Source organism: Candoia aspera, chromosome 16 (assembly GCF_035149785.1).
Source record: "Candoia aspera isolate rCanAsp1 chromosome 16, rCanAsp1.hap2, whole genome shotgun sequence".
Lineage (NCBI taxonomy): Eukaryota > Metazoa > Chordata > Lepidosauria > Squamata > Boidae > Candoia > Candoia aspera.
The window spans coordinates 5,557,439-5,574,205 of record NC_086168.1 but is presented as its reverse complement, the minus strand read 5'-3'; the positions used below and the strand labels follow the sequence as shown (position 1 = coordinate 5,574,205).

General features: G+C 47.1%; 1 protein-coding gene across 1 annotated transcript in view; it reads left to right on the top strand.

Moving 5' to 3' along the window:
• The first annotated feature begins 168 nt into the window (after positions 1-168).
• The window catches only part of CCDC180 (coiled-coil domain containing 180), a 50,531-nt gene continuing 33,932 nt past the window's right edge, over positions 169-16,767 (top strand). Inside the window, exons 1-21 of the mRNA XM_063316447.1 lie at positions 169-296; positions 591-784; positions 1,902-1,990; positions 2,281-2,390; positions 2,501-2,629; positions 3,008-3,118; positions 3,199-3,294; positions 3,960-4,123; positions 4,608-4,727; positions 5,706-5,785; positions 6,678-6,766; positions 7,534-7,656; positions 8,389-8,562; positions 9,032-9,147; positions 9,679-9,820; positions 11,146-11,227; positions 11,759-12,021; positions 12,271-12,488; positions 12,936-13,111; positions 14,907-15,087; positions 15,992-16,138. Coding sequence (XP_063172517.1) covers positions 186-296; positions 591-784; positions 1,902-1,990; positions 2,281-2,390; positions 2,501-2,629; positions 3,008-3,118; positions 3,199-3,294; positions 3,960-4,123; positions 4,608-4,727; positions 5,706-5,785; positions 6,678-6,766; positions 7,534-7,656; positions 8,389-8,562; positions 9,032-9,147; positions 9,679-9,820; positions 11,146-11,227; positions 11,759-12,021; positions 12,271-12,488; positions 12,936-13,111; positions 14,907-15,087; positions 15,992-16,138 — 2,915 coding nt within the window. The 5' untranslated portion in view covers positions 169-185. The remainder of the gene's footprint in view (positions 297-590; positions 785-1,901; positions 1,991-2,280; positions 2,391-2,500; positions 2,630-3,007; positions 3,119-3,198; positions 3,295-3,959; positions 4,124-4,607; positions 4,728-5,705; positions 5,786-6,677; positions 6,767-7,533; positions 7,657-8,388; positions 8,563-9,031; positions 9,148-9,678; positions 9,821-11,145; positions 11,228-11,758; positions 12,022-12,270; positions 12,489-12,935; positions 13,112-14,906; positions 15,088-15,991; positions 16,139-16,767) is intronic.

Below are 16,767 nucleotides of genomic sequence, written 5' to 3'. Positions count from 1 at the left end.
TCTCTCTCCTTAATAGGTTTTATTCGGTTTTAATGTACTCCTTTGCATTTGTCGCTGTCTCTTTCTTCTCTCCCCCCCACCCCCCTGTTTATGGACATTTCTTCTGGAAAATATTTTCATTCAGTTGTTTCTAACACTGTTTACTTTCTTTACTCTTTCTTAGTGAACCCAATAAAAATTCAACAATGTGTAGATCAAACAAGAATTCACATGTGCTTCCCACCACCATGCCCTTGGTGGGGGTTCCACGTGTCCTTCCCAGCGGGAAAGTCTACAGACAGATCTTTGATGATGAGGTACAAAGACTGCAGAAGCTAAAATAATTAATTCCCCCCCCTCCCCAGCTTTATTGCATATCAAGAGAATCCCCTCTACCTTTATCCCCTCACTGGTCAGAAGCACTGATGCCCTTCGTGTTTCTGTAAAATGTTTTGATGGAATTGACCAAGAAAGCGAATTAATCAAAATCAGTCAATGGGGCTTGGAAAAACTTTGCTCCCTTCTTTTTTGGCCAGTTGAACTGCACACTTTGGCTGGTATTCCTTTAGAGGAGATTCCTTATTTCTTTTCTTTTTTCCCACTTGGACAAGATCAACCTGGTGCACGCTCTGGGGGAAGCAAGGAACAAAATCACCCAGCACAAAGCCCTTCAGCTTCCCGGGAGGATCCCGCTGGTGAGGGATATGGAGAGAAGGGCGAACAACGGGTTTTTGTCTGAACGCCAGCAGATGTGGATCAAGGCAATGCCCAACGATGAGTTGACAGAAAACCCGGTGCAATACAAGTAAGGAATGTCAATATTATACTGCCCTGCTTTGTGGTTCTAAACCAGATGACAGCCAGGTCATCTGGCAATGGGCACTGCCATTTTGTTCCTCGTCTGAAGAATGGAACTTAAAAAAAAAGTTAAAAGGCCAACATTTGGTGAAAACTCAAGCAAGAACACAATGATTACTGTATGCAGAATTTGCCTACCTAGAAAGATTTGGGCTGTTTTCATTTGGGATCATTGGGAGCCATCCAGTGGCATCACAGCTACTGTGCTGTTGATCCCTGTTTCAGAGGGCAAGGTGTGTTAAGGGGTCTTTGCACTGTAGAAAATTCACAAACCTTCTCTTTAGAGTGAAGCTTCTGGGCTTAAAAATACAGAGCCAAGGCAGAGGAGCAATCTAAAGGAAGCAGTAGAGGCCCAAGATGAGAACAAGGCCATCAGATCCGATGAAAAGGATGACCCATCCTTTTGTACAAATCCAAAACAAATGTCGGATTTGTTTTTTCAACAATACTTCCTGAGAAACGCTGGCTGAATATCTGAGAAGATCCTAATTATAAATCAGTTGCCCATGCCTCCCTGTTGTATTTGAGGCCTTTCATCCTTAATGCTTCATTGCACCGTGGGTGAACCCAACCGTCTGGGTGTATATTTGCATGTATAGAATTTGCTGCTGCAAAATTCAGGCGGCTGAGATGTCCTTCAGAAAGACAAATTTATGGAAGTTCACATTTCCTGTGTTGGCTGTCCAGATAACCTTTCAATATCGGGAAGGGATTAGTTACATGAAATTCCTTCGACTCTCTCTGCAAGTAGCATGAAAATCAAAGAGACTGGCAGTAGAAGAACAGATTGCTCTCTCACACACAAGTCTATTCAATAGAATATCCTGGGTTTGGGGTTTTTTTTTTACTAGCCTATATTTCCCAGAGAGCTGCAGAGGATACCCTTTCTCCGTTGTCAGCACAGACATGCAAGTTTTTGGCCTTTTAGAAGCCTAGTAATCCACTCCCACGGCTGGCCTAAATGGAGTTTGGACAGACCTAGCACACTATGTCCTTCAATGTTCTTTGTAAGAAATATCTCTGCTAAATGTCAAAGGGTTTTTTCTTTTCCCTTTCTGTTTCAGGGAGGCTGTGGCTCTGGCATGTCTAAAGGCCAAAGAAAGTGACTGTATAATTGCCGCCCGGGAAGTCCGAGGCCTTGCCGATGTCATCGGTAACTATTAACGTTTTTAATTGTGGATATTGCTGTTTGTGCCGAACGATACATCCGTTAATTGCAATTTAGTTATATTGCTGCAAAACCCCAGTTTACATTTAGGAATATGGAGGAGGAAAACGATATAATATCGTTTTTCTCGAGTCTGTTCCTATTTTCATGGCTGGTCAGAAGTTCAGGTAACGGCCTTTTACAAAATCCAGCCACTTAATACACAGTAGTAAAACAAACAATGGCGTAGCCCATTCGGGGGAAACCCGGTCACTATCTGAAATCCTCCCTTTCAGTTTCAGAGAAAAGAAACAGCAATATCATTGAGCGCATCTCCGAGAGCAAAAAGTTGCGTTACGAAGAAGCTGTGGCAAAACTAAGGCAGGAGTTGGCATGTGTTGGGAAGGTGAGGCGATTTTTTTTGAGCTCTTGCCAGACTTTCATTTTTTCTTTCTAGTTAAGTCTGAAACCAAGCTGGTCGTTTCTCGTCTGCCAGACTTTCTTCTTTCTTTTCAGGAAATGGAAATGTGTTATGTGAACCCTGGGAAATTGTTTTTGACCCGGTTATCAGAATCGGATCAGGCTATGGAGTCCTCCTTTCTTGCTTCTGAAAGCAACATCCGTTTAGTGTCTTTCAGCATACATGTAAGTGGATCCTTCCTTTTCCAAATACCTCTGTCACAGGTGCTTAATCTGCCCTCTTTGGGGGAACAAACAGCTGTCAACTTTGATCCAGGCCATTTTTCTAAGTTACCCTTCCAGCTTTCTGCTGGAAATTCTTCCCTCCAGAGTGGTTTAATCCTAAAACTGCTGATGGCTGCTCCTTTCAGGGAGAAACCCACCACTTTTCTGCGGAAAGCTGCCGTGGAAACCTATTCCAGATTGGTACCCTAAACCTGTGTTTCTCCAGGAGGAGGGAAATATGGGACTAGCAGTCTCCAAGTCTCGCCATAAAATGGTTTGCTTGGTTACAGTCCTTCACTTGTGAATGTAGTGGTGTCACGGGGCGTCTCTTCCTTCCAGGACTTTGAGAGGATGTGGGGCCTCATCTTCCAGGAGACCCAGAAAAGGAGGCAATGGATTAGAGAGCTGGATGAAATGTTACACCAGGCGGAGGTGGACCGAGCCGAACGGGTGAGTCAAGGTGGGGGACGGGTGCAAGGGACAGCGAGTGACAGTTCCTTCATATTCTTCTCCATTGCTTGGATTTTCAGATCACAGCCATATTGAACAAATACACCAAGATTTTAGAGGACATTGCCTATCTCCTAATCCCTGATGTCCACAGATTCATACACAAGGAAGCCATGGTAAATCCTTCTTCTTAATGTCTGGGGGTCTGCAGTAAGAATCAATCGAAACATAATTTAGTTATTTAATATTTATCCCGCCTTTATTATTTTTACAAATAACTCAAGGCGGCGAACATCCCTAACACTCCTTCCTCCTCCTCTTTTCCCCACAACAACCACCCTGTGAGGTGAGTTGGGCTGAGAGAGAGGGACCGGCCCAAGGTCACCCAGCCGGCTTTCAAGCCTAAGGCAGGACTAGAACTCACCGTCTCCCGGTCTCTAGCCTGGTTTTAAAACAGCCCTGTCTTTGGGCTTCACTTCCACAGACATACAATTTTATGGAATGTCATGGCTGCTACCCATAGAGTGGCAGATTTATGTCAGTTTCCTCTCTTTGGCATTGCCTGTACCTCACATTTGCCATTGTTTGTTTACGTGCTTGATTTCTATCCCACCTTTATTTTTTTTACAACTCAAGGCAACATCCATCATGCTTCCTCCTCCTATTTTCCCCACAAAAACAGCCTTGTGAGGTGGGTGGAGCTGAGAGAGAACGATTGGCCCAAAGTCACCCAGAGGGCCTCCATGCCAAGAGGGCAAGAACCCCCAGTCTCCCAGTTTTTAATCCAGACCTTCACCAGTGCACCAAACTGGCTCTCCATATGTGCATCTTCCACTCACAGATGATAAACCAAGCTCTGCTGGCCAATCGGAAGGCGGTATCTAAGTTGTTCCTTAATCTGATGGAGGACAGCCTCAAGAAGGACTCCTTTTATCGATACCAGCTGGAAGAGAGGAAGGAGATCTGGAAAATTGTGCAGAAGGAATACATAATTTCCAGTTTCAGGTAGGAATGTGGCAAGAGAAGAGGGCTAGAATGCTTTAATCTTAGCTGGCACCCTTGCTGAAGGCCTGGTGAGCCCCAGAAATGGTAGATGATAAGACGGCATTCCAGGATAACATTATTGGGTCATATGACAGTCTCAGGCCGCTCTCTGGCCATCTGGACTGGTGGCCCTGCTAAGCAACAGTGACCTAGCAACATCCTCTTCTGACAAAGCGACTCACCACAGGGCTGTTCAAACTTTTTCAGGCCACAGAACCTGTTTAAAAACAACAACAAAAAAAACCAGAACTAGGCAAAGCTCTAGTGGCAGAAAATTGGCTGCATCTGGGTAAACAACCAATCCTTCTCCTCCTTCAAATCAAAACTAGTCAGCACCCACTTTTCGGTCCTTTGAAAATGTTTACTTTTCTCAAAGAAAAAGAAAAAACCCAACCACCCGCGGTTCCTTGCCAAGTGTGATTTGAAGTTTGCTTTCATCTTGCAGAGAGTTCATGGAAAGCGATAGCGTACAGGACCCAAGTGGCGTGAAAACGGAACTGGAGAACATGCTAGAGGAACAGCGATCGCTTGCCCATAAAAGAGTGGAACTCTTATTCTCCCTGGGGTAGGTGAACATAAAAAACAAAGTGCAGCTGCTCTTCTGCAGGGGGTCCTGACCTGGCCGATTGAGGCACAGAGCCAAGGTTGGAAGGAATCATTCCGGTGCCAGAAGATACACCGTGAGGAAGCCTAATCCATTGAGTGCTTTTGCAATTCATCTAGAGGTCCCTTTGGAGGGCTCTGAACAGCCTGCTCAGCTTGGGCAAGGAGGGTGCCTCCTCAGTCCAGGCCCACAGCCCAAAACGACAGAGCAGTTGCCAAAGTTAGGGTGGAAATCCACCTGCAAGGGAGTAGACCAGAACAGGGCAGAGTGGAGCTGTGCTTCCAAAATAAACTTGGGGCCCCGAGAGGGCTTCCACAGGGATTCAAGACGACGACAGCCCTTCCAGGGAGTCACTGAGAGTCCTGGAAAGTACTTTAACGCAATTGCAATAGATTATTGCAACAGAAAAGCCTGTCAAAGCCCCTCTCTGCTGCAGCTTACACCTAACCAAGACAAGGTGGGGTTCTTTTGAGTCTCTTTCTCACACTTTGCACTCTCTTGGGACTCAGATATATTTTCTGTAACAGCTCCACGTTCTCCTGACATTCCATCACAGCAAGGTTGCCCCTCGTGGGTGGTGGGAAAATTGTAGCTATTCTCCACCCTTTCCGACCCCCTTCTCCTTCTTTAAAATGTTACCGGTGGATAGGAATACAGTTGTTGAGGACCCCGCGGCTGTCCCAAAGAGAGGGTTGTAAAGAGAAATGGCGGCCCTTGGTCACCGTCCACGGGGTTAGAGGCAAACACTATTTTCATTTTTAAAAGGAGGGAAATGTTTTTGTGGCTCCTTTGCCACCATTTCCCTGACACTCCTCCCATCCCACCAATTTCTCTGGAGTTTTCTCCCACCCTTCCACCCAAACTTTAGTGTTATCCAGTAACTTAAGCCCTCACACTCTTCAGAGCTCCAGTCTTGTCTTTTCCTTTCCTTTTTCACAGCCATTTGTTGCCTGTGAAGCACACTAAGGCCGAAATAAACGAATGGTACGAATCTCTGGTGGCGTTAAATAAGCGTATCGGTAAGGAGCCAAAGGGATGCGGTTGATATTTACAGTGCAGGGATGGGAGACCCCTGTTGCCAGAGATTGCCTCTTTTGTCCCAAACAGTCCCACATGTGGAGCCAAATCTTCCCTGCTAACTTGATTTTCCCCAGTGAGTGAGGTCCTTTCATTAAACCAGGCTCATGTGTGCAATACCTTTGCGGTTATGAGCTCTAGATGATTGCAAGTCCCTGGATCAGTCCTTATCAAAGGGGGAAAAAATCTAAAACTAGAACAACACATGCTATTGTTCATCCCTTTCAACTTTTGACAAGCCCCTTGAGCTCCTGAATGAAAGGCGGGGTATAGATCTACCCAATGGCAATTATAATAAATACCCTTGATTGCGTTCTTGAATGTTCGGTTTCTTCTTTAGCCACTCAAGGGTTGAGTTCGCCCAACATGCCGGGCTGGGACTGGGAACCCAGACTGTGCCTTAACATCTGGTGTGGTCCAGACCATCACTCAAAGCCCTGAAGTGGTTTATTTGTTTGGGTGTCAGAAATACAGCTGTTGCAGTTTGCTAACCGAGGCTGAGGACTTAGCATGCCAACTAATTCCTTATCTTCCTCTGACTCCTCTGGTGACCATGATGATGATGGTGGTGGTGGTGGTGGTGGTGGTGATGATTTATATCCCACATTCCAGGGCCTCCCCTGATTTTTTCCCTACAACAGCCTTGTCGGGTAGGCTGGGCAGAGAGAGGGAGTGACTAGGCCAAAGTCACCCAGCTGAGTTGGGACTCGAACCTGTTTCCCTACTCTTAAGTCAACACCTCGGCTGCTATATCACACTGCTTCAGTTGCCTAGGCTTTAAAAAGTTATTCCCTCCCTCACTCTCTCTCTCTCTCTCTCTCTCCTTGCCACAAGACACTCACAATGTCCAGTCCATGATGAGAATTCGCCTCCAGTACGAGAAAATTTGTCAGGAGTGTTTGGAAAAAGTCCAGGAATGCAAGGTGAGGTTTTGAAAATCGGTGTGGGAAGTAGGGGGCGTTTCCTGCCTTTGGGCCTGATTACAGGGCTTATGGCCACTGATAGTAACCAAAAGCCCATATGAAGCAGATGTGATAGTTATCTGCAAAACAAAGAAGAACCCGCTAAGGAAGGCTTTCAGGAGAGAATGACAGCTGGTGGCCCCTCCCTGCTGGCAGGTTTGTCATGCTGCTGTAGTTGACTCAGCTGGCTGGGGAATTCTGGGAGTTGAAGTCCACACATCTTAAAGTGGCCAAGGTTGAGAAACGCTGGGTTAGGGCAGCTTCTGAATTGACACCCAGAAGATCTGCAGTTCCAAATGCTTCCCCATGGAAAAAAGCTTGAGGAAGGCTTAAGGCAGAAAACAGAAAAGGGCGGGGAAGTTGACAGTGATGGCATATCCATTTCCTAGGCCTTGCTGATTTTGTCCCTTTTTTAAAAAAAAATGAAAATGAGTGTAAGGTCTTTTATCCCTTATCACATTTACCTGAAAGGAAGACATTTTCCCCATGGGATTGTTAGAGGAAAAAAACAACCTTTTATCTGTCTCCATTACCATACTCTCAGCCGATCTAAAAATACCAGCTGGGCCATTCCGAAGGTGAATTAATGCAAGAAAAAATTATTCTTCCTTTGAGCAAACACAAACTTTTTTTGGGATACTAGATGTGTAACGGAAGTGGTTATGACGCCTTGGGTGCTTAGACATTGCAGGCCAGCAACCCGTCCCTTTTTTCCCCTCCCTCTGTAGCAAAAGCTGGTGGACCTGAAAATTTGTAGCCTCAAAGATGCCGAGAAGATTGTAAACCCCAATTTCTATCAGCTAATCGGGAAGCTGCAGGCTCAGTTTGAAGTCAAGATAGAGAAGATGGATGTAAGCATAGCCCTCTCTCCATATGCGGGTTGAGCTTCCATGTCCCAGCAAGAGGTCAGAACGAGATCTGCTGGGACCCAAATGGGGCACCCGTGCTCATGCCCAGCTCTTCCACTGATGCCCCTCCTGATCTTTCAGTTCCATCTCTGGGGTTTGTCAACCCAATCTGTGAATCGTGCAAAGTGACGGAGGCTCCAGAAATTGTGGGGGCTGAATCTTCAAAGGATAGCACCCTACCTCGCCAAGATTATAGGTCACAAAATTCTCACTGGCTGATTGCTTCAAGTCTTCCAAGCCATTATAATGTCAAAACAGGTTTGGGGCAGTTTTGGCTTGCCTTGGCTGCCAAGGAAATGCAGCCCTCCCCATCTTCTAAAACTCCTCTTCGTAGAGGTCTTCTGAATAAAAACAGCCTAAGCCGATCTTTTTCATACCTTATTACAGCAAAGCACCAATATCAGAAGAGCCACAAAATAATATGTGCCTTAAATACACACCATTGGGGGGGGGCAATCACTGGGGACAGGGGAGCTCATTAAAGCAAATGGAAAAATCTGGGAGAAAATGAAAAATCCTTGGGCAGTTTTTTCAGTTTTTTTCTCTCCCCTGGGTCCTTCCTAGCCTTCACTGATCAGAACTGTCCCCTTTCCCCATCAACTGTGTGGACGGTTAGCTCTAACGAATAACGTTTGGGATCCTCGTAACTTTTCTTTTTCTTTCTGGTTGCTCTAGACTGACTTGGAACACCTGGTTAAAAATACAGAAATCAACTGCAGGCACCTCTATCAGTACTTCCAAGATGCCCTGAACATCTTAGATGCTCACCAGCAGAAACTCACTCAACAGGAGAATGACCTTTACAAAAGTTTAAACGATTGCCGCTCCAAGCATGAAAATATTAACAAGGTCACAGCACTGGTCCCATGGTGGGGGTGGCCTGGGAAGATATTCTGCAACTTTTTGCACAGACCCTGCAGAAATTTAGTTGTGTATAACTCTGGAGAAGAGCTCCAGGAAGCAATTTTCTGCACCTGGCTTAGTTTTCTAAGGCTCTTTCTGTCTAATTTTGAAAGTTCTCTAGAAGATGCAGACCACCAGCTCTCTATTGTCCTTGGAGGAAAGAGAGAGAAAGAAATTGTTGATGGATGGTCTGCTTTTTAACAAATGCATTGAGGAAAAAAACACAAGCTGTCAACTTCAGCGTTATTGTCAGCCTTCATTCCAGGGCCAAAGTAGCTTAGAAGAACATTTATTTGCAGGCTGGTTATTCCTGTGGATCAGCCAAAATGTTAGCCAGCTCAATCTACTAGTACTAGCCTTGAAAATGTGCAGCTTCAGCATTTGTAATGCCAATTTGTTTTCTCTGTGGAACTAGTTAAGGGAAATCAATCTGGATATATTGGTTGACAAACTAAGGATGCAAAGCACTGATGAAAAACTGAAAGCCTATTTGGAGAAGGTTGGCGTGGCCTTGGATTTCATCCGCAATGGGTATGTTAAGGACTGCGTAAGTTGTTTTAGGGATGGATGCTTCAGCTCCCATAATCGCTATACCAGCATGGTCAGTGGCCACACCCATTTGAATAAGAAATCCTGTTCCCTGGTTTTGCTGAGCACTCATTCTGCCATCTCATTTTGTGGGTGCAATTTGGGGAAAAGGGGCCATGGTGGCTCAGTGGTTAAGGCGCTGAGTCAGAGGACCATCAAGGTCAGCAGCTTGGCAGTTCGAAACCTGAGAATGCAAGCCGCGCGACGGTGTGAGCTCCCGTCAACTTGTCCCAGCTCCTGCTAACCTGGCAGTTCGAAAGCATGCAAATGCAAGGAGATGAATAGGTACCACTTTGGTGGGAAAATAACAGGGACGTGAAAGGACTCCCCTCGGGCGTCCCCCGGGCAATGGTGACATCACCGGCAAATCCTTTCAACACAGAAGCGCCTTGGTAGGTGCTTCTGACACGAAAAAAAATTGGAGGAGGGCAGGTGGTAAAGTTCATTGTGCTGTTTTTGTATTATTTTACCAAGGTACATGGTCTTCCGTCAAGAGCTCTTGTGTAAAATTATGGCTTACCCAGACCACATACGGCATGAACTTCTTTCCTACAGCTCTCACATCAGTCGGTACTTTTATGTGCTGGGCAGCTACAAAGGGGTATGCAGAAAACAAGTCTATTAATACAACATGCCTGAAACTAAACTGGCCCAGAGAGATGCCGGTCAAACCGAGCACATCACTGCTTAATACAGTGTGTGAACTCAGCCCCCAGTTGCATTCAGACCCTGAAGTTCTAGTCCTCCTGAACCATGGTTTGGAGGGCAGAAAGAGCAGAAGCTTCAGAGACGTGCATCACCTTGTCTTCCCTTAAGAATTTCTTAATTATGGGGCTGACTATAAAGAGTCAGGAAGGTGACCTTGACGGAGATAACGCAAGCTCCATTACCAAAATGATGGGTGAAACAGACCGAAAAGATATGGAAGAGGCTCAGGCAGACACCTGCCTAATTCACAGGAGTATAAGAAGGGGGAGGAGGGACAGCAAGATGCTGTTTTGATAGCCAATCTCAGTAAAAGGCATTTTAGCCTTCCTACGGAGTTGATTTCCTGGCCTGGTCTATCTGGTGGGGCTGACACTAACAAACTTGTTTTAACCGCCTTTCCAAACCACAACTGCAAATACAAATTAAACCCTGCCATCCTGGTCCGAAGAGACCATTCCAGTCACCCTTTTTCTTGGCAGTGTGGCTTCTTTGTTTGTTCGTTTGTTTGTTTATCAAATTTTGCCACCGCCCATCTCCCCCCAAAGGGGGGACTCTGGGTGGTTTGCGACCAGAATAAAACATCAAAATAGCGTAAAAAGTATAAACACAAATATCATATTAAAATAAACACAGTATAAAATCCAGATGACGAGGCTAGTTGGAAAACCGCTCGCGTATATCTAAGAGGCCATTTCGGGCGCCGACCATCTCCAGGAGTGATCACTCCCCCTCCCGCCCCAAGCGAGGTGGCAAAGCCAGGTTTTTAGTTGTTTAGGAACAGCCACAAGAGATGGAATCTGCCTCATCTCTGGGGGAAGGATGTTCCAAAGGGCAGGAGTCTTATGCAGTGCAGTGCTGCTGAGATTGCTTAATGTAGCTGTAAGTTTGATTTGATTACTACTCAACGTTGCTTGGTTGACTCACGGGCAGCGTATGTTTGTTTAAAGCCACAACGGACTTTATGTTGATTGTTCCACTGCTGATGTTATACTTCATGGAAAACAGCTGCTGTTTTTCAGACAGATAACTTCTTTTCTCCCCCTCCCCTTTTTTCTCCAATGGTTAGAAGCCAGTAAAGAGACCAAGGGGCACAGCTGAAGAAGGAGGTAATGTCTACTTCCTGTGAAGTCCTTTTTTCAAATAATTATTTTTTAAAATCCTGGCCCTGGAGAGCGTGTGACTCAGGAAAGCAAGAAATTCTCCTGGGCAACCCTGCTTCTTCCTTTTGCTTAGAAGGCCCGCCCTGGCCTCTGCGCCGTCATGCCCCCTGCCCAAACCTCCTCTGCGGGTCCTTTGCGAATAGGGTCTGCAACAGGTGGGAGTGGTTAAAATGTGTATTATCTCCCAGGCACTGTTCGGAGTCTTCAGCCAATGCTTCATTCCCTGGAACGGTGCTCAAGATCAATGCTCATTTTTAAGCCCTCTTCCCCACCTGAAACAAAGCCTTCTCGTGGTCATTGTTAGGATGATTCCTGTCCTCACCTTGACTGTAAACCTGGTAGGAGGCACTGCGTGGCCTTTCCCACGCGCATGTCCTCTACTAGACTTGAGTCCCATCCCTAATGGCCTTTGGCCACATGGACTGGGGATGCTGGGGATTGTCATTCCAAAAGACCTGGGCAGAGTGACAGGCAGATGAGACCTTCTGAAGGAGCATACAGTAGGTGAGTGCAAGGAACTGCAGCCAGGAACTGATTGCCGTCCAGCTGATGTAACTGGGGTTGGCCACTGTTGAGGGATGCTTGAGGTCGTGGTTGGGCAGTAGCTGGAGGGGTCCAGCTTCCGCACCCCCAGTGCCCTTGAAAGCACTGGACTCAAAACGTTTCGTTGCACGTCTTTTGAACAGACACAACGGGGGAGAACGAAGAGATAGGCACTCCGGAGAGTCCCCCTGAGCAGGATAGCGAGGAAGGGCTGCGTCTGGAGGAGGAGGAGGATGCTGAAGAAGAAGATGATACTGAGCAGGAGGAATCCGAGCAGGAGGAGGGAGAAATGGAGGCCTCTGCCCCTGAGAGCGGCAGGAGCAGCGTTCCCAGAGATGACAGAGAACGATCCAAGGAAGGGAACGCCTTGGGGCTGGAGACTGGAGATGGCGGAGAACCAGCTTCGGTGAGCAAACACCAGCCAACGTCCGTGCTCTCTCTGGCCAGTGGTGACTAGGATCTATCCCATCTTGCAGGGTTAAGGGGGTGAGAACAGAACCCCCCCCCAACCCTTGGCCTGAGTGGTAACCCCCTAAAGAAAAGGAAAAGAACTGGTTTGAAGCTATTGGCCGTCCTCATCCCTTTTTCTTTTTCTTTTAACCAGTTTTCAAAAACAGCAGCTCAATCTCGTACTTCACGTTTTACCCTCCTGCAGGCGAAGGACGGGGGCAAGCCGTCCCAGCCGAAGGATGTGATTGTGGAGTTCTTCACCACGTCCGGTGGAAACGCGTACAAAGTGGTGGAGCACTTAAAGAAATCGAGGGCCAGGAGACCAGAAAGATACTACGCTGGAAAACTGAAGAGCAGTTCTCTGCCTTTCTACGTGGAGCAGGCGTATCTATCAGAGAGTTTCTTGAGGGATGTGAGAAGACAGTGAGTAAATCCCCCCCCCCCAAAATAGAGCTATAAACCCACAGGCTGAGAGAGGGGGGGAGAGAGGGAGGGAGGGAGGAGATGGGTCATTTCCTCTAGAATTGCACAGGTTATTTATTTATTGGACCTGTATATCACTAGTAAAGCACCTACGATGCAACTTAAAATCAAAACAGTAAAACCATTGTGGGAAATAGCACCCCTTAAAGGCAGACGGTTCTAAAATCCACAGTTTCTCTCTGATGCAAGCATTAGCTAGCAACGTTAGCACCCTGCAGAGTCCTTCACTCGTGGCCACGGTGGCCCTTCGGCCCCCAGGATGACGCTCCGCTCTCCAAGGTCCTCTGGAACAGCTTGGTCTTTCCCCCTTTGCATGGCCATTGACATGGGACCAGTTTCCTCTCTCCCTTTCCTTCCTCTCCTCCCCACAACCCCCGCCCCGGGCAGGATCCGACTGCAGTTCTTTGAACATTTGGAGAAGTGGTTCAATCAGACCTTGTCCAGCGCCTGGGGCGTTGTGGGGGCCAAGAAGGAAGAGCTCAACTCTGAACTGCAACTGCGCCTCCACTTTCACGAGCCCAGGATGGAGCGCATTGAGAAAGACATTTACTACGTCCGGATAGGTACTCCTTTTTTACCCTATAGCCAGATCCCCCCTCAGGCCTTTCAGTGCAAGTCCTTGGATTGGAGAGGGGGCATATTTTGAGCCAGAGGGCACATTTACCATTTTGAAAACCTGTTGTGGGCACAGGATGGGTGCTGTGGGGAGGGTGGTCATTCCCCAAGCACCCATTTATGAAAAAGGCAAATTGGTGAGGTTATTCCCCTCCTTCTATCAGCTAGCTTTTTTTTTTCCCCCTGGGCTGGTAAATTCTTTTGTTTGTTAAGAGTGCCTCTAGGGCAGGGTTTCTCAACCTTGGCAACTTGAAGATGTGTGGACTTCAACTCCCAGAATTCCTCAGCCAGGAATTCTGGGAGTTGAAGTCCACACATCTTCAAGTTGCCAAGGTTGAGAAACCCTGCCCTAGGGTATATGTGAGATCCAAGAAAAGTTTTGGAAAGATGGACGGAATCTGGTATTTCATCTGGCAAGTGAGGCAGAGAGAGAAGTATCATAAACCAGTAAAAAAAGTAATTATGAGATCTCGGCCTCTCTCCCTCATTCACTTCAGTGCCTGCCCTCCTCTGTCATTAATTTGTTCAGCATTGCGCTTTAATTCTTTTCTAGTGAAAAGAATGTTTAAAGACGAAAATCGGGTTTGGCATGGAGCCTGGCCGTGCCAACTGAGCAGTCTCTCGGTGCGTTGGCACCCACATCAGCCCCACGTCAGCCCCAGCACAGGAAGAGAAAGATCAGCTGACTTGTTCAGAAGTAGCCGCTCCTAAAAAGGAAAGAAAAAGCTTTTAGAGAAAAGGCATAGTAGGTCCTTCAGATCCCCGTGAGGACTGAATAGACTCCGTAAAGATAGCAATGGATTGTTATATTTGCTCCTGATCGCTAGGAGGTACTATGCAGCCAGTTTTATCCTCTATTGGGACTTGTCAGGCATAAGTAGCCTGCATTTCCTGTGTGTGTGTACGTGTGCATGTATACATACGCACATACTGTACACACAAACAACCTTTACTGCGTGGATTTGAACCCACAGGCCTCCATACTTGTTGACTATATGCCATTTTATTTAGCTTTAAAGCGATCTTGGCTCAGCGTTCGATCGCTTTTAGGGATATGGATACTGTGGAGATACGCCTTCCTTTCTGAGAGCATAAAGAGGAAGAGGAAGGCGTATCCCCACGGCATCTATATAGGTGGATTGCTGGAAAAGTAGGATCAAGCAGTGCTGTCCAGAAGCTCTGATCAATTCAAGATAGCTGCACATACCGAGGGGGTATATTTGGTTAGCTCAGTCACTCCCGAACTCTGGGATAGAAATCCTGAGGCCTTTCCCGATGTTCTGGGTAGCAATTCCTTCTCAGCATGGCCTGGAAAGGACTTGGAGTGGTCACACTGGGAGAAGGCAAGGTTGCCCGCCCAGTCTTCCATTCTCAAATAATTGGGCTGCAGGGAAAGGATTCTTTGTCGGCCATAACAATTCAGGAAGAGGTGGGTACAAAGGTCTCACTCGCTAAAGGGAGATGGGCAGGAGAGCAAGATGGCTCAGAAAAAAATCAGACATAAATGGAGATTTGATCTTTCCACGGCTGCCAGCTAAATGAGAGAAAACCTGAGGAAGACAATCTCCTTCCCCGAACGGCAGTTAGCCTATTTTGGGAGCAGAATGTTGTCGGATTCAGATCTTGGCTGACCCAGTTGGGGTTTTCTCGCCAGCTTTTGGGTGAATTTTGGACTTCTCAGTCGCCCCATTCCGCCCTCCCCTAACTCTAACTCACCTCAAGAATTCCCCCACTTTCTCCCAGCTGAGCTGCGGCTTCACAGGAACCGCTTGATACGTCACTGCGCCGGCTTGCTGGAGGCGCTGAAGAAGGAGAGAAAAGCCTTCGTCGAGATTCGGGAAAATCACAGTGCTATCAGCAAGTCCTTCCGAGTCCGAATACAAGACATGGAAAAAGTCTTCCAGATGGAGAGTAGGGCAGACAAGTCAGTTTGACGCTGGAAAGAAGGGGACACGGCCTACAGCCTCATGGTTGCCTAGAGCCTTCCAAGGCTGTGGATACGGCCCTCCAAAATGTAAAGGGGAACCTGATTTAAGCGCAGGGAACAATCGCGTTAACTATCTCTCACTAATCCAGCTGAAACGAAAGGAAGTAGGATTTGGGGGACTGACTTCCACCTGCTTTTGGTAATACAGCCTTGGCATATCCCTTGTGGGCCTTGTCTTGCCAGAGGCTGGCTCCCCTTGCCATAGAACTTCCCAATCCCTTCTCTGTGCCTGAAGGCCGGCCTGCCACCACACGGGGTTGCCGTGGCTTTGAGCCACGGTTTTGAAGGCCTCTAAAGGAACCAAAAACTGAAAGAGGCTTTGCCTTTCGTGCCACCTTCTGTTCAGAGCCTTGGAGAGTCCTAGCAAACCTGTGGAATTTCGCAGGATCCCAGCTTCTGTACGCAGAGAAAGAAAAAGCAAGCTCCTAGCCCTTATGGCAGCAGGGATCAATTTGAAAGGAGAGAGGCCCGCTAGGAGCTGCAGGGAGGCATCTGGAAAAGATTGCCACGTTGGGGGAATAGCTATCATTACAGGACAAATCATGCCAGGTCAAGGTAATTCTAGACATTTGATCTATTGGACGGAATTTGAACTGCCTGGGAGCAGCATTTTAAATTTTCTAGCTCGGGGGGGATGCACCCAGCAATGAGTCTGCGGCGGGGGGTGGGGATACCTCTAAGAAAAAAGCAAGAGTTAAAAAGGAGGGGGCATTTGGTTCCAGGCCATTGTTTGCAGAGCGAGATGGGCACAGTTAGTTTGGGGAGAGCACTAAACAGAATGAGCGCACCTTCAAAGGATATTTCGACCTCATGGCTCCTCTCTCCACCCACCTCTTGACAGGGTGGTGTCTCTGAGCCAAAACCTACACACTGAGTTGCTGAATCACGTGGAAGTACTGCAAGTCTCTATGCGAAGTCACAGGCAGTATCTGGAAGAAGCTTTGGGGAAGCTGCGAGATTCGAACATGCAGTTTCTAAAAAACTGCAGGTACTTCTGGCACTTTAATACTGTTCTGCTCACCCACCGGGATTTTCTTCCCCATTTTTCTAGAGTCAACTGCTGCCTCGGTGTAATTTTGTATCAGCAGCCACAAATCATTTGGCTTATAATAATTCCGCATGTTACCTGTAGCCGCCAAAGCCGACCTCCACCCTCTAAAGCAAGCTGCTGAAATTAAAAAAAAAAAATGAAGAGAAAGACAGTGTGGATTTTTGCAGGAAAGGACTAGGAGCATAATTTTGCCCCTTTAAAACTCACTTTCCATTCTCTCTTCAGTCAGCAGCAGAACTTCTGATCCATGATTCTTCTGTCTGGCAACCAGCTATAAACTGTATGAATGTGCTTGACCCAGCTCCCTGGGGTGGCTTCTTTGCTTCCGAAGCTAAGAATGAACTGTCCTTGAATGGGGTGGGAGAAAAAGACAAGCTACAAAGATGGGAAGCCAAAGACTAATGTGTAACCTTTGCTGGGGTGTGTGTCTATAAATTCACTATTTCTAAGTGGTTATCTGGTTCTTCCATCCCTGGTAAAACCATTCACAACTTTGGGCCTTACGTTGTCAGTTTGTAGGTAGCGAGTTAAAATGCACTTGTCCGTCTTCTCAAATTTGGGGGAGG